The 26,150-nt window shown below is 40.7% G+C and overlaps 1 protein-coding gene across 2 annotated transcripts in view; it reads left to right on the forward strand.

Annotated features, from left to right (window-relative positions):
• Positions 1-26,150, forward strand: part of HTT (huntingtin) — a 166,768-nt gene that overhangs the window by 49,658 nt on the left and 90,960 nt on the right. Inside the window, exons 10-26 of one of the 2 annotated variants that reach the window (XM_028848247.2) lie at positions 218-265; positions 2,890-2,970; positions 4,645-4,985; positions 7,297-7,420; positions 7,679-7,797; positions 8,652-8,763; positions 9,002-9,139; positions 9,930-10,088; positions 10,180-10,277; positions 11,762-11,901; positions 13,287-13,350; positions 13,610-13,710; positions 18,099-18,245; positions 20,341-20,461; positions 22,825-22,901; positions 24,467-24,618; positions 25,681-25,883. In XM_028848247.2, coding sequence (XP_028704080.2) covers positions 218-265; positions 2,890-2,970; positions 4,645-4,985; positions 7,297-7,420; positions 7,679-7,797; positions 8,652-8,763; positions 9,002-9,139; positions 9,930-10,088; positions 10,180-10,277; positions 11,762-11,901; positions 13,287-13,350; positions 13,610-13,710; positions 18,099-18,245; positions 20,341-20,461; positions 22,825-22,901; positions 24,467-24,618; positions 25,681-25,883 — 2,225 coding nt within the window. The remainder of the gene's footprint in view (positions 1-217; positions 266-2,889; positions 2,971-4,644; positions 4,986-7,296; positions 7,421-7,678; positions 7,798-8,651; positions 8,764-9,001; positions 9,140-9,929; positions 10,089-10,179; positions 10,278-11,761; positions 11,902-13,286; positions 13,351-13,609; positions 13,711-18,098; positions 18,246-20,340; positions 20,462-22,824; positions 22,902-24,466; positions 24,619-25,680; positions 25,884-26,150) is intronic. The other variant, XM_078003004.1, reaches the window with a different exon arrangement.

Here is a 26,150-nt window from a genome sequence, read left to right on the forward strand (position 1 = left end):
TTTTTTGACTTCTTAGGTCATATCTTTAGAACTATGTATTTGAATGTTAATGTAGTTTTCATATTGAAATTAAAATGTTGAACTGTGATGTTAAGTGCTTCCTGTGGAAATACATTCACATTTGATTCAACTTTGAATCAAGCTGTTTGAAGATTTTCACATTTCTTCTAGATTTTATCAGCTTGTTACTTTATCTGTCACTTTCTGTGATTTACAGCTGGAGGGGGTTCCTCATGCAGCCCTGTCCTTTCAAGAAAACAAAAAGGTGATTATTTCAGAAATCAGAGTCTTGTGTTGAATCTTACTGATTTCCTTGTATTTCTGTAATGTAATGTATCTTGTATTTCTTGTAATACTGTATTGGACTCTGTGTATGTATATATCTTCTCAGTGGAGTGATTGTATGTGTGAATGTTGCTGGAATCTGATAACAAGGCCTGAATAGTTTTATAGGGTGGCTTTTAACAATTACTTTCATATCAGAATTGCTTTGTCATACATTTTGAATGCATCATAAATTTCTAATGTTCGGGGTCAGCAGACTTTTTCTGTAAAGGGACAGAGTGCAAACATCTTAGCTTTATGAGCCATATGGTCTCTTTTGCAACCATTCAGCTCTGCCCTGTGGCAGGAATGCAGTTGTAGACAATACACGAGCTACTGGCCAGCCATGTTCCAGTAGAACTTTACTTACAGGAACAGGCAGGCTGTAGTTTGCCCATACCTGCCTTAGGGAATGTGTTGTTATATTTTATGAAGTTAACTTACCTTCCCAGTGAATTTTGTTTAGCATTAGTCAGGAATATTATTAAGTAGCTTCTTTTCCAGCCTGGGCAATGTCATGAGACCCGGTCTCTACCAAAACAAGACCAAACAAAAAAACAGCCAGGCATGGTGGCATGTGCCTGTAGCCTCAGCTGCTGTTCTGGAGGCTGAGGCAAGAGGATTGTTTGAGCCCAGGAGTTTGAGGTCACAGTGAGCTGTGATCATGCCACTGCACTCCAGCCTGGGCAACAGAATGAGACCTCGTGTCGTTAAAAAAAACAACAAAAAAAGTTTCCTTTGTTGGACTGTTTTAATTTGGACCTGGTTATCATTTTTCAGCCATATCTAACTTTGTACATATCAGAATGTTCTGATAAAGCTTAACTTTTATTAAAGTGTTTCTGATAGTTTTGGTACACATTATCATTTGCAATGCCAGTTATTTTCTTTTCCAGTGGGGATTTGCATAGGAAAAAAATTGCTGTCACTTTCTATTTTGAAATCTTAAAAGACTGATCCTTTTTTGTGTCATGATTTGAGTGTTTAATTGAGAGCCTAATGCCTAATATTATTTGCAGTATTGAATGGGATCTTAACAGGAATAACATTCTAGCCTTCATTGAATTAAGTAAACATTTCTTGAAAGAACTTGGAATCTATAATATTTGGGTCATCACAGTATGAGATACTTAATCAAATTTGAGATTTTAGTGAAACATTGTTGAAAAGCCAAAAAGATTCTAGGAAAAATTCATCTCTATATTCTTGAATTAGGAGAGATTTTCGGACCTGTGACTAAGTTACTCTGACACTTGTTTGTTTCTTAGTCACTCTTTCCAGTGGCAGTGAAAAAGAAGATGACTGGTTCACATTGTTGAGATTAGTTTATCCTCTTCTGGCTAGGACATGGGATATATCCTGTCTCTTTTAAGCCCTTTTGGTATTTTTTCCCCCATTTAGAGCTGTGTCTTCAAACAGTTTTGTTATAGCTGGAAAATCCTTTTTTTAAGTGAAATCTGCCCAAATTATAAGACAGATGAAAGTAGAGTTGTGTTGGATATAGGATTAGGGTGCAAGTGGCGGGGGTGTCCTGGAGCCTCTCTTCTGAGGGCAGCCTAGCGCTTGTGCCTTTGAGGAAATTACCCTGGGGATGGTCTATGGAACATATTTGCAAACCACTGATTTGAAAGATAGAGATGGCTTTTGTTAAGATCTGAATTCACCTTTTTGGCATTTTATTTGATTTCTCAAGGGAAAGAACTTATTTTGTAATAAAGTTTCCTTTTATTTAGTAGATAGGCCAAGTTGCTGTGTTAATTTAACCTAGAGTTTGGGTTTCCTTTGCTAATTTTTTTCACCTTTAATGTCACATCATTGTAAATTTGTGGAAGTTATACTTCTGACTTATTCTTTGAAGAGCAGAAATTAGAAATTTCCAATAATTATTTTGATAGTGTCATTTAATGACATTAATATGTAATGTAGCCACAAAGATTTAATGAGTTCAGTTAAGTCATATTAAGACTGTTGGTTTCATTTGTTTTCATTAATGTAATTCTGAAGATGAACAATAAAATGTATTTTTAGAACTTTCAAGTGAAATATTATTTCATCCTTCCAGATCATATAATGCTTGAGTTCTGATTGTTAATCATAAAGTCAAGAAAATTAAAAGATAATAAAATGAAAGTGACTTTTAGGTGTTAGAGTTTTATGTACAAATTCTGGTGTGTCATTGGAGCTATCACATGAATATTTCAAAGGCCAATAGCATTGGGTCTTTACAGTTAAAACTTACTATTTTTAAGTTTAAGTAGTACTATAGATTATTTAATAATTGAAATCAATAAATATTAATTATTAAAATGTTTTGTGGTATACTTTGAGAATCATTGCTTTTAACTTTTTCCATATAGGTTTATTAACTTTAATAGCATTCTAAACATAACATCTCTACATTCTTTGTGTTTAATACTGTAGAGGTATAAAAATACTTATATATGATGATAAACCATATTAGAGTAAATTAAATATTCTTATGAGTTTCATTTTAGAGTGCATTTACTTAATTTTGAAATCCTTATTTTTAGCAAACTAAAGGAATGTTGGTACATTATTTACTAGGCAAAGTGCTCTTAGGAGAAGAAGAAGCCTTGGAGGATGACTCTGAATCGAGATCGGATGTCAGCAGCTCTGCCTTTGCAGGTAGTTCTCACTAGTTAGCCACTGGTGTGGACCTTCACTCTCTGCCGTCCACCCCATGCCCTTCCTGCCCGTCCCCCTGCACCTGGTGGACAGCACAACTGGGGGCAGCAGTGGACCCAGGTTGCTTAAATGGGGGATATTTGGGCTTCTTTCATAATACTTACTCTGAAGCTTGTGTGTCTGTGGTGTTTGCATCATATATTTGCTGTTTTCTGTGGTTTAGACTGTTTTAAAATTAGGTTTATGCTCCTTGAGCATAGGGCTTTGTGAGTAGGGATGGCACGTCGAAACGTCTCATGAGTTGGATGGGTTATGCTGGGGGTTGGAAATGGGATGAAAAATTGTGGGATGAAAAATTGCCTATGGATAGTTTAACTTGAAAGAATCTGCCTTTGTTTACAGATAGTTATCTTTTTTTTTTTTTTTGAGATAAAGAGTCTCACTGTGTCACCCAGTGCTGATACCCAATGTCACTGGCATGGAGTGGTGTGCTCTTGGCGCACTGCAGCCTCCGCCTTCTGGGTTCCAGCCGTTCTCCTACCTCAGCCTCCCAAGTAGCTGGGACTACAGGTGCCCGTCACCACGGCTGGCTAATTTTTGTATTTTTTGTAGAGACGAGGTTTTACCATGTTGACCAGGCTGGTCTTGAACTCCTGAATTCAAGTGATCCGCCTGTCTCAGCCTCCCACAGTGCTGGGATTACAGGCGTGAGCCACTGTGCCTGGCCAGTTACAGATAGTTATCTAATGAAATTCTCTGTGTACTTTATAAAAGATGAGGATTAATTTAAGGTACTAATAACTGGATTATATGAGGGTGGTTTTGGTTGTATAATCCTATCTAAAAGAATATTTTAGCTGTAACTGAAAGTAAGACTTAAATATTTAGGGAGGAAAATCTGAATAATTCTAGTAGTAATTATTTACAAAATAAAAATAGATTTTATTTTTGATTACACAAATTAAACAACAATAAAACATCACAGCGATCTAGACTAGTATAAAGGTCACTTGCTTACCAACCCAACCGCCCCAGGAGTGACCACTGCCAACAGCTTCGTGTTGACCTTTTTGCCATGATTTCTATATAGTCTTTTTTGTTTTTAAATGGTAATTAAAAAAGTCAACTAGGAAAATGTGTTAGAAGTTTATCTTCCAGGAGAATAATAGGACTGGAGTCGAGATCTTGAACGTGGCTTGGAAGAAGGCAAGCCCACCCCAGAGAGATTACAGTTGTTCGTGACCACTGCTTGCTTAGAGGACCTGCGTGTCTGGGACCGCCTAGTTTTGTGCCCCTGACTAGGCTGCCCCTTAATTATGAACGTCTTTATAAATTGCCCTAGCCAGGGCTTGGAGTAGTTGGTTAAGAACTTGAACTTCAGTTTTTGCAGTGAAACACCGTTTGAGAATATTACCTTCTGATAAGCCTTATTTTATTAAGATGGGTACTGTAGCGAGAGGCAGTGTGAGTGGTACATGAGGGATGCACTGCTGTCCTGCATTTCACTGTCTTCAGGATGCTATGCAGTGATGACATTTGGAAACATTTCATCAAACATTCCATCAAATGGAAACATTGGATGACAGTGGAACTTTGTGTTATTTTGCAAGCCTTTGATTCCATATTGAATGTTTTCTCTCGCCATTTGACAAATGAGTGTTTCTCTGTCTTCAGCCTCAGTGAAGGATGATATCAGTGGAGAGCTGGCTACTTCTTCAGGGGTTTCCACTCCAGGGTCAGCAGGTCACGACATCATCACGGAGCAGCCACGGTCACAGCACACGCTGCAGGCGGACTCAGTGGATCTGGCCAGCTGTGACTTGACAAGCTCTGCCACGGATGGGGATGAGGAGGATATCTTGAGCCACAGCTCCAGCCAGGTCAGCGCCGTCCCATCTGACCCTGCCATGGACCTGAATGATGGGACCCAGGCCTCCTCGCCCATCAGCGACAGCTCCCAGACCACCACCGAAGGGCCTGATTCAGCTGTCACCCCTTCAGACAGTTCTGAAATTGTAAGTGTGCGGAGGGGCCTGCCATCTTTTATTTTTTATTTGAGACAGAGTCTCACTCTATAGTGCAGTGGAGGCCGGGCACAGTGGCTCACGCCTGTAATCCTAGCACTTTGGGAGGCCGAGGTGGGCAGATCACTTGAGGTCAGGAGTTCGAGACCAGCCTGGCCAGCATGGTGAAACCCCGTCTCTACTAAAAATACAAAAATTAGCTGGGTGTGGTGGCACATGCCTGTAATCCTAGCCATTAGGGAGGCTGAGGCAGGAGAATTGCTTGAGCCCAGGAGGCGGAGGTTACAGTGAGCCGAGATCGTGACACTGCACTCCAGCCTGGGTGACAGAGCGAGACTCCGTTTCAAAAAAATAAAAATAAAAAAATAAAGTGTAGTAGCACGTTCCCAGCTCACTGCAACTTCTGCCTCCCAGGCTCGAGCGATTCTCCTGCCTTAGCCTCCTTAGTAGCTGGGATTATAGGCGGGCACCATCACACACAGCTAATTTTTGTATTTTTAGTAGAGATGGGGTTTCACCATGTTGGCCAGGCTGGTCTCAAACTCCTGACCTCAAGTGATCCACCCATCTTGGCCTCCTAAAGTATTGGGATTATATTTGTGAGCTACCATGCCCAACCCTACTGTCTGCCATCTTTTGAGCTCTTCCCTGGAGACCCAGACCTGAACCCTCCTGCTTGTTCTCTTCTTGTCTAATACCCCTAATGACAGCGCAGCTTAGATCACTAGTGGAGAGCTTGACCTCATCTGATACCTTCACTGAAGGGAACAGCTTAGTGTCTTTTCCACTGAACACTGAGGTAAAAAATTGGAATAGTTGATTATGTGAACTCTGCTAAAATTGAGTGCATTTTACATTTTTTAAGGCCTTTTTAGGCCCTGGTTAAATAATTATTTTTAAAAATCCTGAAGGAGCCTATTATAAACAGATCTGTGGTCTTAATGAAATGTGATTAATACTGTGCATTATTTTAAGAACTTTTGACTTTTCAAAAAACTTTTACAACATTTCCCATTTTATAGCAGCATAGGTGTAAGTACCTCTCATCCCTGAGTTAGTGGACAAGAAACCCTCATGGATAGTCTAATAACGTTTGGTACAAGTCTATGTTGTTTTATACTCCATTTTATTTTCAGTTTTAAAAACTGGTTAAATATGTGTAACATAAAATCTACCTTCTTAACCATTTTTTACGTATGCAGCTTGCTGGAATAAATAATTAAATAATGTCATGGAATCATCGCTCCACCCATCTGTGTAACCTTTTGATCATGTGACACTGAAGCTCTGTTCCCATTGAACTTTCTATTCCTCCTTCCCCGCCAAGTCCCTGGCAACCACCATTCTTCTTTCTGTCTTCTGAATTTGACTACTTTAGGTTCTCATATACTTTAGGGTCACACCGTATTTGTTTTAGTTAGCATAATGTCCGCAAAGCTCATGCATATTGTAGCCTGTGTTGAACTTCCTAATGTTTCAGGCCAAATGCTATTCCATTGTATGGATAGGCCACATTTTGCTTTTCCATTTCTCTGTCCATGGACACTTGTATTGCTTTCATGCTTTAGCTATTGTGAATCGTGCTGTTATGAACATGCGTGTACAAATGTCTCCTGGAGACTCTGCTTTCCATTTTTTTGGCTAAATACCCAGAATTGGAGTTGCTTTTACATTCTGATTTTAATTTAAAACATTTATATCATTGAGTGTTTTACTTAATAGTATAATAGTTAGCAAACTAATATTTTGGTAATAATTTGCTGGTAGTTTTAGAGTCCATTGCTCAGTTTTTTTAGGTAAATTACACAGGACATTTCAAGTGGACGTGGAACAACTTGTGATATGGAATCATGCCCCAAGCTGATGGCTAAACATACGAAATACCATGCCCTAAATTTAGTAGATTTAGTCTTTGCAATTTAGGAGATAACCTGTTATATTGTTAGGTTTTTGTCTAAAAGCTTTGTCCTCATATTTCCAACTTGCTGTAAAATTTGTTCGTGAAGACAAATATTTTTGTATGGGTTTTTTCTTTTTTATATTAAAAAGAAATGTCCACATTGGAATTTTTTTGGAGTTTTTAGAGCTAATAGAGCTTTTCATAATGTAGTGGGAATGAGTGATCAGTAAGCTCTTAGCAGTTTCCATGGACACATTTCTGTGCATTGAAATAAATGACAGATGAGTACATTTGTGTTCTGTGTGTAAAACGTGCTCTTTCTTCGTTGCATTTCCATGTTGGAGGGCTTGTCTCTTGGTGATCACACTTCAAAATTCTCACAGCCCCCCTTGAACCGTTTAGGTGTTAGACGGTACCGACAACCAGTATTTGGGCCTGCAGATTGGACAGCCCCAGGATGAAGATGAGGAAGCCACAGGTGTTCTTCCTGACGAAGCCTCGGAGGCCTTCAGGAACTCTTCCATGGGTATGTGGACCACAGGTGACGCGCTACAAAGTGGTCTTGTATTCAGGCCTGGACATCTTAATTATATCTTTGCTCTCAAGAAGAAATCCTTTGATATTGTTTTCTGAGTTCTGAATAGCTGATGAAAATGACCAATTGAGGAATAATCATACTTTTTCTTCATCTAAATCTTACGCTTTTGAGTTATCTTAGCATAAATGTATAATTGTATTTTAAGTGGAAATTTGTCACTTAATCTTGATTTCTCTGTTTTTAAAGCCCTTCAACAAGCACATTTATTGAAAAACATGAGTCACAGCAGGCAGCCTTCTGACAGCAGTGTTGATAAATTTGTGTTGAGAGATGAAGCTACTGAACCGGGTGATCAAGAAAACAAGGTGAGGGACATAGGCTTGAGACAACTTGGTGTTTCTGAGCTTGTGTGAGGATTTAAAATCGCCCTGGCTACTATCTACTTTATTGCTTTCCCATCCCTGGGCCTTTAAATTTCCCCTTTAAATACCAGCTCTTCCCAGGCCTGTTGTTTTCCGCCTTTCCAGGTGCTACTGACAGCGTTAAGAATTGCCTGAGTTCTGCCTCCTTTGAGAGTGTGCCCCAGAGAAATCTATTCTGTACTGAGTGTTTCCTTGTCTGATTTCTTGGGCCATTCATTTGATGGCTGCGTATGGCCTTGCACCATGTTTTGGTTCTATTGAACTGTTTTAAAAGTCTCTGTTTATATTACCTTTTTACATGTAAATGTAACTGTCTTCACTTTTAATTGCTCAAGGGCAAGGAATTTCACAGTTTCTCCCAGCAATCAGAATTACAGCCTTTGGCATCTCCCTGTCTACCAGGCCCAGTTCGTCTTAGCTTTGGGCTTCCCCAGGCTGTTACCTTTCCCTGAGTAGCTTCTGCTTGTCCTGTAGAAGACCACTCATGCTTTGCTTCCAGAGCAGCCTTTTCTGAATGCCTGGTGTCAGGTGCCTTCTTACTGTGCCCACCCTCCCTGCATGCTGCATTTATCCCCTGCCACAGCCCTGGGACCCTGTGTCCAGCTGCCTCTGACTTGTCTGTTTCTGCTTGGTCATGGTCTCTGTGAGGTCAGGTGTGCATATGAGCACAGACCAGGGCATCTCTTTATCCCCAGCACCCAGTGTAAGTGCTACTCTAGGACTATTTGTTGAATGAACTAATGCATGAATGTATTGGTTGAGTATGAGACAAACAAGTGTCACTGTCTCCTTTCTAGCCTTGCCGCATCAAAGGTGACATCGGACAGTCCACTGATGATGATTCTGCACCTCTTGTCCATTGTGTCCGCCTTTTATCTGCTTCGTTTTTGCTAACAGGGGGAAAAAATGGTGAGTACAAAAGGGGACGTGCAGAGTTGAAGGAAATAACTAGGTTTCAGAGGTCAACTTGGTGCCCGTTTAGTACTGTGTGTAGCAGAGGCAGTAGAATCTGAGGATGAGTTTGGTTTTCACTAGCCAAGGGGAAGGGAGGAAATGATGGGAGCAGGTAGGTTCTGGGTCTGGTTTTGTTCATTTGAAAACAATCTGTTGTTTGAGGCTGAAGGTGGCTTGGGTGATTTCTTTGCAGTGCTGGTTCCGGACCGGGATGTGAGGGTCAGCGTGAAGGCCCTGGCCCTCAGCTGTGTGGGAGCAGCTGTGGCTCTCCACCCAGAATCTTTCTTCAGCAAACTCTATAAAGTTCCTCTTGACACCACAGAATACCCTGGTATGTTAAAAGTTCACATCTTATTTTCTCAGATTTAATCATTATTGTAAAAACGATTTCAGTATTGACTATTTTAGTTTTAGAGCGGTGTTTTGAGTTTATTTGGGATATTTGACCCGCGTTGTAGCTCTTCAGAAAACACATGAATAGTGAAGTTCTTTGTTTCATGGTTTCTCTTTAGATGAAATCCGTAGACGAAAAAAATAGAAACCTCAGCACGTAAGAGCCAACTTATATACACATCGGATTTAAACCTAAAGCACAAATTGTGCATGGTCATGGTGGCGCTGAGTCACACTCAGCCAGGCCAGGCATTCACACTCAGGGTGAGTGGGCACCAGGACTGGCTGAGGCAGCAGTGGACCCGTGTCTGCACCCTGCCCATGCTTATTGTGGAGCCTTCTCGCTCGCTCTCTTTCTTTGGGTGAGAGGGTACACTTGTGTTTTTGAATTTATATGAGGTAAGGGTTTATATATAGGGTTTTTTCTAATCTTTTTTTAAGTGGAATCTGGAATTTTAATCAGATTTACTATCTGACAGCCTAGAATTATAATCCAGAAAGTCTGTGGTATTGAGGACATATTGGCAATAATGATGAATCTGTAATCCTTAAATCCTGAAACTTTTTTTTTTTTTTTAATCACTTAGGGTTATTATAGTGAAGTCATTTCTGAATTTGGATCTTCTCTTCATACCTCTTTTTCTCTTTCCTGAGAATTAAGCTTTTGTTTTGAGTTAGAAAGTTGATAGTAGGAAATTGTTCCATGACTGGGCAATTTATCTCCACAGAGGAACAATATGTCTCAGATATCTTGAACTACATCGATCATGGAGACCCACAGGTTCGAGGAGCCACTGCCATTCTCTGTGGGACCCTCATCTGCTCCATCCTCAGCAGGTCCCGCTTCCATGTGGGAGATTGGATGGGCGCCATTAGAACCCTGACAGGTAGTGGCCAGTTTTTCAGCTGTGTTTTTTCTAGATATCCTTACTAAGGTTTCCGTTTCCATGACGATGTTTGTTTCTGTTCTTCTGTCAGGAAACACATTTTCTTTGGCGGATTGCATTCCTTTGCTGCGGAAAACACTGAAGGACGAGTCTTCTGTCACTTGCAAGCTGGCCTGTACAGCTGTGAGGGTGAGCGCGATCTCTGTGGAGCCATTGCTTCACTTAGTGGGCATTTTATCATTGCTGCAATTACAATTGGAGCTTAATAGGAAATATTTCCATACACTCTAAAGCTGTAACCAGTAATATCCACCATGTATCCATCTCTTAGCTTTAGAAAGAAAACATTGCCAGTAAAGTTAATGCTTCATAAACTTCAGTTTAAGTTTTAATTCTCAGAATATTTGTTTGAAATAGACTTCTTCCTAAAGGATATATTTAGAAATAACCTATCATTACATGTAAAGTCTGTTGAATATGCTGGGCACGGTGACTCATGCCTGTAAACTGAGCACTTTGGGAGGCCAAGGTGGAAGGATTGCTTGAGCCCAGGAGTTCAAGACTATGGGCAACATGGTTGATCCTGTCTCTACAGAAAATTAAAAAGAAAAAAAAAATTAACTGGGCGTGGTGGTGCATACCTGTAGTCTCAGCTACTCGGGAGGCTGAGGTGGGGGGATTACTTGAGCCCCGGAGATGAAGGCTGCAGTGAGGCATGGCTGCATCACTGCCCTCTAGCCTGGGCAACAGAGTGAGACTGTCTCAAAAATAATAGTAATAATAATCCGTTGAATTAAAAAAAAACCCCAAAAACCACTGTGTTAGGCCCATAGTGTAGTAAGAGTTAAAGTGAGCTTTAGGGATTATTTACTCAACCTCTGTGTTTGTATGAAGTGGAATGGCCCCAGTTCTTTAAGTGATAGCATGTTGAACCTTTCCATACCAGCTGGCTCGTAAGTCACAACTGGCCAGTCAACAAGAGTCAAAATTAACTAGTAAAAATCAAAGCAAAAAACTTAGAATTGTCGAATTTGTGCGATACCTCCCCCTTTTAAAATGTCATGCCTGACAGTAATTTTTCCCTAGTTTCCAGGTTTTGTTTCAGTCAGTTGTGTCTGTCTTGAGCAGAAGGAAGCATGCTAACAGCTCAGTCTCATGGCTAGCTGGGGGTCTATGTGTCAGCCATGCATGTGATGGTGCCCCTGGGTGCCTGAGGCTGCAGGGGAGGGGTACAGCAGTAGGGGCCTGTTCTGTTCTCCCGTGCCTTGGAGTACATAGTGATATAGTGGGGTGGTCCTTGGTGTAGGTCCCTCGTTCCTACCCTGGGTCTGCGATTTATTTAGAAGTGGTGTTGGAGCTGTGCGGCAGGCCCCTTTGTAACTGATCAATGTTTGTGAAGTTGCCGTTTGAGAATTGAAACCATGACATAAGCAGAAATGGAAGAAAAAAAGAACCAGTTATTTGAAAGGGACACATTCACTTTTAAGCTTGTATTTACTGAGATAAAATATATACCATCAGTGTTCTTGAGAGGTGTGGGAAAAGTGCAACATCCTGGTTGCAGTTAAACCCAGAACGTTGTGTGTTGAAGACTGACAGTTCTCAAACCGTCAAGACGCGGGTACTGAGTGGGACTAACCTGCTGCCCTCTTGCCTCGGACCTTGTGTTCCAGCATTGTGTCATGAGTCTCTGCAGCAGCAGCTACAGTGAGTTAGGACTGCAGCTGATCATCGACGTGCTGACTCTGAGGAACAGTTCCTATTGGCTGGTGAGGACAGAGCTTCTGGAAACCCTTGCGGAGATTGACTTCAGGTAAGTGAGTCACGTCCATTAGATTTCATGAACTAAGCTCAATTGAAAGTCCTGGGGTCACTTGGTATAAGGAATGATGTTATCAAGTACCCTGCCCATCAGAAATCTGAGTGGTTTAGGTAGATGACAGTGATTTTCTCCCCCCAGTGGCTTTTTGCTGAACCTCGCCCTATGCGTGGATTTTATTTTATTTTATTATTTATTTAGAGACATGATCTTGCTCTGTTGCCCAGGCTTGGATGCAGTAGCACAGTCATAGCTCACTGTAGCTTTGAACTCCAGGACTCGAGTGGTCCTCCTGCCTCAGCCTCCCGGTTAGCTAGGACAATAGGTGTGTGCCATCACACTGGCTAATATTTTATTTTTTGTAGAAATGGGGTCTTGCTATGTTGCCCAGGCTAGTCTCATCTCCTGAGCTCAATTGATCCTCCAATCATGGCCTCCCAAAGTGCTGGGATTACAGGCATGAGCCACTGTGCCTGGCCTAGAATTTTAAAAGATAAATAGAAGTGTAGTTTTTTTTTTTTTTGGATAGTCCTAGTCATTTAAGTGTTCTGGATAGTAGGAATAAAAGAGCTTAGAATTTTTCATCTTTGTCTTAAACTTTTTAAAAAATGTAGCTTATGTTAATTCTGCTTGTTTTAAAAGAATATACTCATCATTATACTGAACCTAGGTAAGACAGCTGGTTTATATTTTGTTGCAATTAAAAAATGTGAGCTGTGGTTGCAGTGAGCCAAGATCGTGGCCATTGCACTTCAGCCTGGCGACAGAGCGAGACTCCGTCTCAAAAAAAAAAAAAACCAAAAAACGTGAGCTGTGTTGGAACTTTCATTTTCTAAGAGTAAAGTTTTGGCAGGAGAAGTTTTCTGTCAGTACTTTATTTTAGAAGGGAAATTTTTATAATTCAGGTGTTTTGTTTTTGTTTTTGTTTTTCCCCCCAAGCCACCTTTTATAGAGCCCTTGTGGGTTATTTTATTTAATCCTTAGAATGTTTATAAATCTGGGACTGTTCTCGGCTCCACCCACAGATAGGGGCGCTGAGCATGCGTGAGTGGGCAGCAAGATAGCAGGTTATGGAGGGCCCAGCTCGCCCCTTCTGTGGTTTGAGCCAGTTCTGTACGGGACTTACAGAGTGTTTTGAAATAGTATTTATTTTGAAGAAAAAGAAAAACAGTTTACTGAGTGCTATCTTATTGAGTCTGGAGTTGTGAGAGGAATGCCACCCCTATTTGTTTGAAGCCATCGGCCTTTTCTGTTGTCTTGAGTAAGTGCTGCCCAAGGGCCTTCCAGGGCGCCTGACTGAGCCTGCTCTGAAGCAAGCTGGCGGAAAGTGTTTACTGAGTAACTAAATGATTTCATTGTTAAATGTGCTCTTTTGTTAGGCTGGTGAGCTTTTTGGAGGCAAAAGCAGAAAACTTACACAGAGGGGCTCATCATTATACAGGGGTAAGCGGCTTATTTTTGTGAGATACTGTTTTACCTTCAAGGAGGTGAAAGTGAGGCTTTCCTTGTGGAATTTCTCTAAATGCATTCATCGTATTTTAGATCTGTTTATTTCACAGTTTATATCATGAAAGTTATAATTGTGTCATATGGATTTAAGTCTAGCAATGTTGAGTTCTTTCTCACTAGCTTTCCAAAATATCTTACCTAAAATTTAGTCAAATACAAATTATGTTTATTTTTATTATCCTTCTCTCTAAAGCTTTTAAAGCTGCAAGAACGAGTGCTCAATAATGTTGTCATCCATTTGCTTGGGGATGAAGACCCCAGGGTGCGACATGTTGCTGCAGCATCATTAATTAGGTATTTACCAGTATTTTATCTCTTTTACTTTTTTGGTTGAAGTACTAAAAGGTATGAACATGGAAAGAGAGGGAAGAATTCAAAGGATGTAGAGCAGTATTCCTGAATCTGAGCTCATTTCAGCTATTCTGTTCTTAAACTATCAAGAAAAAAAAATCCAAAAAAGTCTAAAATTATAATTAAAAAAACAAAATACTAACCATCCATTGTAAAAAGTAATGCATTTTCATTGTAAAAATTTGGACTATAGAGAATAGCACTAAGAAGAAAAAAAATCACCTTCAATTCTGCTACCACCTGGAAGTAATCGCTGTTAATATTTTGCTGTATACTTTTTATGAGTTTCTTATTCAAAATGGGGTCAAAATTACATGCAATTGTGTAACCTAATTTTCACTGAATATTTTATTAGCATTTTTCTGTTATGAAACAGTAATTTTAGTTATGGGTCATTGTTTTACTATGTGATTGTGATAAAATTTTACATAAATTTTTTTTGGAAATTAACTATTGTACATAAATGTGTATAATTTTCTTTTTCCGAGAATTCCTGGAAGTTGAGTTAGCAGCCCAGGCTTTGAATTTTTTTTTTTTTTTTTGAGACAGAGTCTTGTTCGTTTGCCTAAGCGCGATCTCGGCTCACTGCAACCTCCGCCTCCCAAGCTATTCTCCTGCCTCAGCCCCCCGAGTAGCCGGGATTACAGGTGCACACCACCACACCCAGCTAATTTTTGTATTTTTAGTAGAGACAGGGTTTCACCAGATTGGCCAGGCTGGTCTCAAACTCCTGACCCCATGATCCACCTGCCTCGGCCTCCCAAAGTGCTGGGATTACAGGTGTGAACCACCATGCCTGGCCAGGCTTTGAATTTAAAAAAAATTTTCTAATAGCTTTATGGCGGTATAATTTACATTTCTTGAAACCTACTCGTTTTGAGTGTATAGTAAACTTCAATTTTATCACATTTCTATCACCCCAAAGGTCCTTGGGCCCATTGCAGTAACCTCCAGTTCCCGCCCCCACTCCTAGGCAGCCACTCATCTATTTTCTGTCCCTTAAGATTTGTGTTTTCGTCAGGCACGGTGGCTCACGCCTTTACTCCCAGCACTTTGGGAGGCCAAGGTGGGTGGATCTCTTGAGGTCAGGAGTTCAAGACCAGCCTGGCCAACATGGTGAAACCCTGTCTGTACTAACAATACAAAAATTAGTCAGGTGTGGTGGCGGGCATCTGTAATCCTAGCTACTTGGGAGGCTGAGGCAGGAGAATCGCTTGAACGTGGGAGGCGAAGTTGGCAGTGAGCAGAGATCGTGCCACTGCATTCCAGCCTGGGCAGCAGAGAGAGACTCTGTCTGAAAACAAAGATTTGTATTTTCTGGACATTTTATAGAACTGGGGTCATAGTATAAATGGACTTTTGCATTTGGCTTCTTTCACTTAATTTTGAGATTGGGTCTTGTAGCATGTATCGGTAGTTTGTTCATTTTTATTGGTGAGAGTATTATATGAATAATACCATATTTTATCTATCCATCAGATGGATATTATTGAGTTCATGTTTTGGCCAATTTATGAATTATGGTACTGTGAACATTTGCCTACAAGATTTGTATAGGCATGTTTTCATTTCTCTTGAGTGGATAACCTAGAAGTGGATTTTTAAATAATTTTTGGTACTTACTGTGAAACTGCTCTTCAGAAACATACCATCGTTTGTCCTTTCTTTCTTGTCTTTCTCTTTCTTTCTTTCTTTCTTTCTTTCTTTCTTTCTTTCTTTCTTTCTACATAGACACATTTTAAGAAAAATTTCAGTAGTTTTTGGGGTACAAGTGGTTTTTGGTTACATGGCTGAATTTTGGTTGCATGGTGAAGTCTGAGATTTTAGTATACTTGTCACCCAAGTAGTGTATCTTGTACCCAATATGTAGTTTTCTGTCCCTCACCTTCCTCCCAGCCTCCCGCCTTGTGAGTCTCCAATGTGCATTATACCACTCTGTATGCCCTTGCGTACTCACAGCCCAGCTCCCACTTCTGAGAACATACTGCAGAAACATACCAAAGGATACTCCCACTGCCAGAATGTGATTGTGCCTGATTCTTCTCACCAATAAATATTTCAAAAAAAGTTAAATATATATCAGTTTTTTGGGCAGAAGTTGATACTTCTCTTTATTTTTTATTTTTTTTTGAGATAGGGTCTCACTCTATGATGCCCAGACTGGAGTGCGGTGGTGCCATCTAGCTTACTGCAGTCTCTGCCTCCCAGGTTCAAGTGATTCTCCCACCTCAGCCTCCCAAGAAGCTGGAATTACAGGGGAGAGCCACTACTGCCAGCTAATTTTTGTATTTTTTGGTAGAGATGGGGTTTCACCATGTTGGCCAGACTGGTCTCAAACTCCTGACCTCAAGTGATCTACCTGCCTTGGCCTTCCAAAGTGCTGGGATTACAGGCGTGAGCTACCACACCCGGCTGATATTTCTTTTTAAAATAACTTACCTTCTTTTGAAAGTAATACATGTTAAATGAACAAAATTTAAGGAAAATATAAAAAAGGAAATAATCTTTATAATGAAACTACTGAAAGAAAACCAAAATTACATTTTGGTGCATATTCTTTTTCGTTTTCATCATTGTAATTTGCATTTCTTTGATTACTTGTGAGACACACTTTTCATTTACTTAAAGGTTCGTATGACTTGCCTGTTCAGAAATTTTGCAGCTTTACCATTTTCTGCAAATGATAGCAACTTCTTTTTATTTTTTTATTTTTATTTTTATTTTATTTTTTTTTTTTGAGACGGAGTCTCGCTCTGTCGCCCAGGCTGGAGTGCAGTGGCTGGATCTTAGCTCACTGCAAGCTCCGCCTGCCGGGTTCACGCCATTCTCCTGCCTCAGCCTCCCGAGTAGCTGGGACTACAGGCGCCGCCACCTCGCCCGGCTAGTTTTTGTATTTTTTAGTAGAGACAGGGTTTCACCGTGTTAGCCAGGATGGTCTCGATCTCCTGACCTCGTGATCCAACCGTCTCAGCCTCCCAAAGTGCTGGGATTACAGGCTTGAGCCACCGCGCCCGGCCGCAACTTCTTTTTATTTGTTTGTTTGTGGTGACAGAGTCTCGCTCTGTCACCCAGGCTGGAGTGCAGTGGTGGAATCTTGGCTCATTGCAACTATTGCCTCCTGGGTTCAAGCGATTTTCCTGCCTCAGCCCCCCAGGTAGCTGGGATTACAGGAATGTACCACCATGCCCGGCCAATTTTTATATCTTTAGTAGAGATGGGGTTTCGCCATGTTGGCCAGGCTGGTCTTGAACTCCTGGTCTCAAGCGGTTCCCCTGTCTCGGCTTCCCAAAGTGCTGGGATTACAGGTGTGAGCCACCCTACCCAGCCAATAGTTACTTCTTATATTCCAGAAAAAATTGTACTCATGATCAAGTCTCCATGAGGAAAAAGACTTTAATTAAAGATATTGCAGTTTGCAGACCAATATGATAAAATAGTTGATTGTTTCTAAAAGTATTACTGAGTAATGATGGCAGATATAAGCCCTTTTGTTTTTGTAGGAAAATGTTACCCATGTTCTGCATTTGAATTCAGTTTAGATTTGTTAGGAATCTCAGCTTAAGCTTTGCCATCTGGGAGTGTTTGGGACAATTTTGCAGACAGAATTGCAAAAGTGCCTAAGGGATGCAACTGGCACTCAGACCTGCTCCTTGCTCAGTACTCTGTGGACAGATGTTCAGCGCTTGTTGATGTTGATTAAAAGGTTTAGAAAGAGAACTTTCAAAGTTGGTTTTTAATTAAAGCATTTAATAGTGTGAATAAAAAGGGACTTAATTTTATGACAGACAAAAGAAAGTACAGCACCTGGCGGGGCGCGGGGGCTCACGCCTGTAATCCCAGCACTTTGGGAGGCTGAGGCAGGTGGATCATGAAGTCAGGAGTTCAAGAGTTCAAGACCAGCCTGGCCAAGGTGGTGAAACCCCGTCTCTACTAAAACTACAAAAATTAGCCAGGTGCGTTGGCAGGCACCTGTAATCCCGCTACTCAGGAGGCTGAGACAGGAGAATCACTTGAACCTGGATGGCAGAGGTTGCAGTGAGCCAAGATTGTGCCACTGCACTCCAGCCTGGGCAACAGAGTGAGAGTCTATCTCAAAAAAAGAAAAAAGAAAATACAGCACCCAGTTATGTCAGAGTGGGTGCATCAGAGAGTGACCCTGAGATTGGAGACGATGCTGTCACGTGCTTGAAGAATGCTACCTGAGAAAGGGGGCGAGAAGTGGTGTTTGCTGGTAACCAGAGGTGTTGGCTTAGCCACCTGCAGGGAGGGTGGTCTATCACAGGTGAGTTTCATCTACTTTCTTAAGCAAATCAACCTTACTTTTGTGTTAGGCTTGTCCCAAAGCTGTTTTATAAATGTGACCAAGGACAAGCTGACCCAGTAGTGGCCGTGGCAAGAGATCAAAGCAGTGTTTACCTGAAACTTCTCATGCATGAGACGCAGCCTCCATCTCATTTCTCCGTCAGCACAATAACCAGGTATGCTGACCCGGTGGCGTCCTCACATTGTTGGGAAAATGCCCTTTCCTGATGCCTTTCTTTAGGCTTTAATTGAAAACATTTTATTTTCTAGAAAAAAGCTTTAGCTCAGGATGTTTGAGTGTAGGTCATTCCTTTGATAGGATATTGTCATTCTGAGGATTGACCACACCACCTCTGTATTTAAGCCCTGCCACAATCACACAGCTGTGACACTATAAATCTTTTAATCGTTTATTACATTTAATGTGCTGACAGTTATATTTTTGTGTGTGACACTTACGTATTATCTGTTAAAAAATTTTCACTTTAGTTGTGTTACCTTTAAAGAGGATTGTATTCTATCATGCCTGTTGATTTGTAGGTGAGCGGGCTATTAAAGTCAGTGTTATTTAGGGCTATCCACTAGTTCTGTGATTTGCAATGACTCTCCTTCACATTTGTTGTGGAGCTTTTGAATATAGCGTCAAATGGCCACATATATCCCATGCTTACCTGATTCTTAGGTGAGTAGGACAGAGTGCTTTAATGAAGCTATAATCTTCAGAATTCTAGCTTGCAAAGGAGATTGCAGAAGGATAAGACTTGTGCTTTTCAATTTTGTCTTTTAAATGTTATTTTAAAAATTGGCTTTATATGATACTCTTTTTCTGCTGAGTAACGGTATTTTACAGAACTTGGACTAGATGACTTCTAAGCTTAAATGATCACTTGATGCTTTTTTTCTGAATTAGGAACTCAGCTTACACATTTCAAAGTCATAATTCCTGAATACATAACATCTTTTTTTCATGTAAAGACTGCTTTAAAAAACACATGGAAGGTCGGGCGTGGCGGCTCACACCTGTAATCCTAGCACTTTGGGAGGCCCAGGCGGGCAGGTTGCCTGAGTTCAAGAGTTCAAGACCACCCTGGACAACATGGCAAAACCTGCCTCTACTAAAACATAAAAAATTAGCCGGGCGTGGTGGTGGGCACCTGTAATCCCAGCTACTTGGGAAGCTGGGGGATGAGAATCACTTGAGCCCTGGAGGCAGAGGTTGCAGTGAGCCAAGATGGTGCCATTGCACTCCAGCTTGGGCTACAGAGTGAGACTGTGTCTCAAAAAAAAAAAAAAAAAAAGCCACAAAACAACAACAACAAAAACACACGGAAACATTTTATTTGGCCACCTTAGTATTTCCCCTTCAGATAATTCCTTTGTTTAAACTCAGAACTGGCATTTTCTCTCTTTGAAAAGATTCAGGACAAATACTCCTTTAAGATAAGCAGAAACAGTGAAAGAGTATTTGATTATCAGGAATTTGATAGGCTTAGAATAAATTGTTGCTTCTTAATGTCATTTCAGAAGATGAATATTAATAGATGCCAACTGAGATATCATTAAAATTGGTTACTACTACTTTGAAAAGTTTCCCAGTTCCAAACTTCAGCAGGCCTCTTCACAATTCAACAGTGCTTAATTGGGACTTGTGTGATAGATACGATTCCCAATTGTGTAGCAGAGTGTGCTGCTTAGCTACCTATTCTGTTAGCATTCGTGTGTTAACTTAAAATCATAATCTCCTTAGTTTTGTTGAGTGTCTCTGTGGATGAGACACTGTGAGGGATACAAAATCAGATTGGCTTTATTCAAACCATTGGGGTATTATTTTTATTTTTTGCCTTTTTTCCATGTGTTCTAAAGGAATTAGAGTTTGAATATAACTATAATGGGGGATAGAAATTTACATGTGCCATGAAGGGAATGCAGAAAAGTGCCATGGGAGCTCAGAAGTGGAGAAAGGAATTTTTTTTCTTGGAAGCAGGAGTAACTTCATGAAGCATTTATTTCAACTTAGAGATAGTAGGCAATGCTGTAAGGGGAGTGTGGCTGCAGCGAAAGTGTTTGGGGCAGACTGGGAGGAAGGGAGGGAATAAATTCAGCCATTGTTATGGCATAATGATCAAAATTTATTTTCAGCCCCTCTTTCACTTAAAAGTTGAGACTGCTTAACTTCTTTTAATCTTTAATCTTAAACTTTTAAATGCCATTTGATCTTTAAAAAGATATGTTTTAATAGTATATTTTAAGTCTCTATATTTTTCTTATTAGAATATACAGAGGCTATAACCTACTGCCAAGCATAACAGATGTCACTATGGAAAATAACCTTTCAAGAGTTATTGCAGCAGTTTCTCATGAACTGATCACATCAACCACGAGAGCACTCACTGTAAGTCTCTTTCTTGATTGGTCTTAATGAAATTATAATAATTTTTCGTGACTTGTATGGCCAGTTAGTTTTATGGTCATCTTATGGTGAGGTGCTTGTATTAGAGCTCTTACTTATCTGTGGGGCTTGCTAAGAAATTGTGTTTCTGTGAAAAGGATCTTAGCTTACTCCAGGAATGTAAATAACTATTTTTTTCTGATTATTAAAGTAATACATGCCAAAAGTAAAAAAATTCAGCCAATTTAGGAAGACATAAAAATGAAAATAAGCCAGGCGTGGTGGCTCACACCTGTAATCCCAGCACTTTGGGAAGCCAAGGTGGGGGGCTCACTTGATGTCAGGAGTTCGAGACCAGCCTGGCCAACATGGTGAAACCCATCTCTACTGAAAATACAAAAATTAGCTGGGCATGGTGGCGGGCGCCTGTAATCCCAGCTACTCGGGAGGCCGAGGCAGGAGAATCACTTGAACGTGGGAGGCAGAGCTTGCAGTGAGCCGAGATCGAGCCACTGCACTCCAGCCTGTGCAACAGAGCGAGACTTTGTTTCCAAAAAAAAAAAAGAGAAAGAAAACTACTGTCACCTGCATTGGTAATGTATCAGAAGTTTAAAATGTCTTGATTATAATTAACTCAGTGACCTGGTAATATATACTAAGGGAAAAATATTTATAATTTACATTTTTTATTTATTTTTATTTTTTGAGACGGAGTTTTGCTTTTGTTGCCCAGGCTGGAGTGCAATGGCACAATCTCAGCTCACCACAACCTCCGCCTCCCGGGTTCAAGCGATTCTCCTGCCTCAGCCTCCCGAGTAGCTGGGGTTACAGGCATGTGCCACCACACCCAGCTAATTTTGTATTTTTAGTAGAGATGGGGTTTCTCCATGTTGGTCAGGCTGGTCTCAAACTCCTGACCTCAGGTGATCCACCCGCCTTGGTCACCCAAAGTGCTGGGATTACAGGCGTGAGCCACCACACCCGTCTTTACATTTTTATAATAATAATTTATGTTGCTGATATTAGAAAAGAACCATAATATCCAAGAATTCAAGAACAATTAAATTATGTACATATGCTAGTGTATAGTGTGATGCTTTGGAGAATTTTTAACAATGTGGAGATATATAATCTGAATTGTAGTATTGAGTGAAAAAAGGCAGAATACAAACCTAGTAGGGGGTATAGTCGGATTTCAGTTAAGAAAAATAATATTTACATATATACATTCCTCACATTGGCAGATAATCACCAAGATAAATTTTGGGATTGTGGATGATTTTTGTGTTCTTTATATTTTTCAGGTATTCTCAAATTTTCTAAAATGAGCAAGTATAACTTTTGTCATCAGAAAAAATAATATGCAAAAGTAATGTTAATTTGTTGGTGACCAGGTTAAACCTTTTTATTTTTATTATTATTTTTTGAGATAGAGTCTCGCTCTGTTGCCCAGGCTAGAACGCAGTGGTGTGATCTTGGCTCACTGCAGCCTCTGCTTCCCGGGTTCAAACGATTCTCCAGCCCCAGCCTCCTGAGTGGCTGGAATTACAGGTGCGGGGCACCACACCTGGCTAATTTTTGTATTTTTAGTAGAGGTGGGGTTTCACCAGGTTGGTCAGGCTGGCCTCGAACTCCTGACCTCGTGATCCACCCTCCTCGGCCTCCCAAAGTGCTGGGATTACAGGTGTGAGCCGCTGCACCCAGCCAAACCTTTTTATTTTATTTGACAAAAGAAATACTTGCATGTTATAGAAAACTAAATATTGTTTGGGCTGTCTGCAGTATGGTCTTCTCTTGATTTGTTCAAAATATTGTAAACTTTGATTTGTTCAAAATATTGTAAACTTTGCTTATTTTTTTTGTTCTTCCCTTGATTTGTTCAAAATATTGTAAACTTTGCTTATTTTTTTTTGTTCTTCCCTTGGTTTGTTCAAAATATTGTAAACTTTGCTTATTTATTTTTATTGTGGCTGACATGTGTCAGACACTGTTGAAGGCCTGGGATGTAAAAACAGGATTCCTGCCCTTACGGTCTCTGGAGGCTGGTCAGGGAGATGATGTGGTCAGCTGGAGCTCTGCTCCTAAGGTTGTGCAGGGGCAGTTGAGAGGCGGAAGGGTGGGACAGCATTTCAAGGTGTGGGCAGCACAGGAGTCTCTCTTCATTGGGATATAATTGCCATTCCAATAACATGTATTTGAGTTGTCTAAAGTAGGAAGTTGTACCATGGTGGGACAGATATCTCGTGGTTATCATACACAGATCTCAGTTCTCATTGTTTGTACTTTTTATAAAGGGTAAAAGGAGATATAATTCAATAAACCTTTGTGGTGTTTGGGTGTGATTTTATTGTTTCTTTGTTCTATAGTTTGGATGCTGTGAAGCTTTGTGTCTTCTTTCCACTGCCTTCCCAGTTTGCATTTGGAGTTTAGGTTGGCACTGTGGGTATGTATTTTCCTCAGTATGTATTAATAGTTGTCTACAACAGTATAATATAAACGTAGTTATTAGGATGCCCTTTTTCTTTCTTTTTAAGTCTTTTATCAGTTTGGCTTTTGCAAAAATATCTGATAGAATACTTGTTTCTGCTGTATTAGTTGTGTGAGACTAGTGACAGGAGCTGTGGGAATTGAATGCCAAATGTTCTTAGGCATTTTTGGGAATTTGAGGGTGTGATCTTCAAGTTCATCTAGGGGAATTTTCATATGCTGGCAAAATACTTTTCTCATTAGCTTGATTCTTTCCAGAATTATTTGCTGCATATTAGAAGTTTAGGAACCTTTTTTCACTTAAATGTGACCTAACATATGAAATGGTGATGATTTAGGAACTACTGTACTTACATTAACAGCTTTTACTTAAAAATGATTTTCCCCTAGTAGATGACCCTACTCACATCTGGGAAATAATTTCAAGTCTTCTCCAGCATTCAGGAATAAGCTTTCATTCTGTGTATCAATTACTGAGAATGATTTTGGTGACTCACATCACATTTGAGAAGTAAACCTGTAGATTTCTTGTGTGTGTCAGTGAATAACCAGCTGACATTTGCTTGAAGTGGATTACATTCTCTGCTCTAGAATGATTGCTTTCCCGCCTTCCTCACATATAGACTGAGCAACTATGGTTTCTAGTCATAGGTCCGGCACTAGACTTGACTTCTGAGCAACTTTGGCATTGGAGTAAAATGTATTAATTTAAAGAAAGCTAAAAATTCATTCAAGTAAACATACAGTTCTAATACTTTTTAAAGTTTAAAATATAGATAGGTTTAAGTGATAAAAAAATATGAGTAGACACCATAATCCTCATTTCTGTATCTGTTCACAAGGAGTTGATATTTATGAGTTCTATTCTCCATACCCATTCTGTGTTCTCTTAATCCTCAGTCAGCACCTCAGGTGGTTGGGATTCAGTTCTTGGTAGTTTGACTTATACTCTCTTTTCTAGGGGATTGAGCCCTGGGTAGTCCTCCTTATATGAGATTGCAATTTGTCTTCCAATAACTTTTACTACAAGATATGGGGTATTAAAGGATGCCGTTGGGGAACCAAGATAATATTAGTATCAGGAAAACTAACCACGTCAGACCTGCCCCATTGGGTATCAAGTATACTATTTTTCCATAGTAATAAAGAGCTCACCCCAGCCAATTCTCTTTTATTTTGGGCCTGTTTATTCAATGGCATTAAGATGCCCAAATGTCTGGGTAGCTATCTCATCTCCAATTCAGCAGAACCATTGTCATATGCCCTAGTGGAAGCATTCCTTCATTGGACACTTAGGCCCCAGTACTTTTATTCAGATCTACTACCTGATTTCATTTCTCAAATGATTTTTATGGAGCTTTAATTTATAGGAAAGTTGTTAGTTGATTAACAGTAAAACAGTTTCTGAGCTGGTATAAAACATATTGTGACACGCTTTTCTCTTGGAATTGCAAGAGAAAGGAAGACTGTTGTTTGCTTGAAATTTTTCTATAATTTGACCTTGCAAATGTCTGCTTCCAGAGTGCCTCCACTGAGCGCCTCCGATGAGTCTAGGAAGAGCTGTACCGTTGGGATGGCCACGATGATTCTGACCCTGCTCTCGTCAGCTTGGTTCCCATTGGATCTCTCAGCCCATCAAGATGCTTTGATTTTGGCCGGAAACTTGCTTGCAGGTACTGAGTTGAAGCAGGGACTCCGAGGCTTGGATTTTGATTTCCTTAGGGGGAATGGGGGTGGTGAGCATATGAGGGGAAAATACTAAAAGGTCATCGCCAGTGATGGCTTGTCCCTTTAGTCAAATTTCAGATGTTACCTATATGCACAAACACATGCAGCTGTTCTGTGCTGAGTATTTTAAAGTGGCCTCTTCCCAGTATGGCCCCTCAGTTAACTACAAATAAACTCATTTTGAATTTAATCTTAGTGGGCACCATATGCCAGTACTGCCTCAGGCACTGGGATGGTAAGAAAGTATAAAGTATGGACTCCATTCTCAAGTTGGTTTTAGATTAGAGGGGATACGTGTAAACAGAAGTGCAGTGGTCACACAGAGTGGCCATGATCACTCTCCTTGGGCAGATTTATGGGCTGATAGGAAAGGGCACAACAGGGAGAGGGTGCAGCACCGTGGCGATGATGACGGAGGATGTGGCCAGCAAGGAAGACGGAGTCCATTGAAATTGATTTTGGGAGAAGTTGCCAATCTCCATGAAAGAATCGGGACCTGTGTTCTTTGCTTTAGGAGGCTATAGGAGAGTTTCGTGAAAGGGACTAAAAGATGAGTATTTTAATAAGATCATTCAGCCAACTTGAATGTGGGCTGGAGGAGAAGGTAGAGAGACTCAGGAGATTAATGTTGACGCTAAGGCAAGAGATGGGGAGTCTAAACCAAGATAATGGCTTTGGGATTGTAGGGAAGACACTGATCGTAAGAGAATGAAGGAGGCAGAATTGCCAGGCCTGGGTCACCAACTGAACTTCGGTTGTGAAGACCAAGAAACCTGGGATGACTTCACATCCTGGGCAGGTGTGTGGTAGTGACAGTCATGGAAATTGGGAGCACAGATTTGTGGGGAAGACATCAGTTTGAGTTTGGCTTATCTGTTGAATATCAGACACAGATGTCTGGCCAACTCTCAACATAGATTAGGGTCTTAAATGACTTCAGTTCCCCAAGCAATTTGTCCTTCCCATACTGTTGGGCTAGAGAGGTAATATCTATGCCCATATCACAGCCAGTGCTCCTAAATCTCTGAGAAGTTCATGGGCCTCTGAAGAAGAAGCCAACCCAGCAGCCACCAAGCAAGAGGAGGTCTGGCCAGCCCTGGGGGACCGGGCCTTGGTGCCCATGGTGGAGCAGCTCTTCTCCCACCTGCTGAAGGTGATCAACATTTGTGCACATGTCCTGGACGACGTGGCTCCTGGACCGGCAATAAAGGTAATGTCCCACTTAGGTGCTGGATTAATATAGCCTTAATGACTGTGGGTTTCCAGACTATCTTTATTTAGTAATCTGTCTCTTCTTTATTCTCTTTTACTTTAAATGAACAAAATTGCTCAGATTGTGACACTAAATTTAACATCAAAATGTGACCATGTGGCCGGGTGCAGTGGCTCATGCCTGTTATTCCAGTACTTTGGGAGACTGAGGTGGGCAGATCACTTGAGGCCAAGAGTTCAAGACCAGCCTGGCCAACATCACAAA

Source organism: Macaca mulatta, chromosome 5 (assembly GCF_049350105.2).
Source record: "Macaca mulatta isolate MMU2019108-1 chromosome 5, T2T-MMU8v2.0, whole genome shotgun sequence".
NCBI lineage: Eukaryota > Metazoa > Chordata > Mammalia > Primates > Cercopithecidae > Macaca > Macaca mulatta.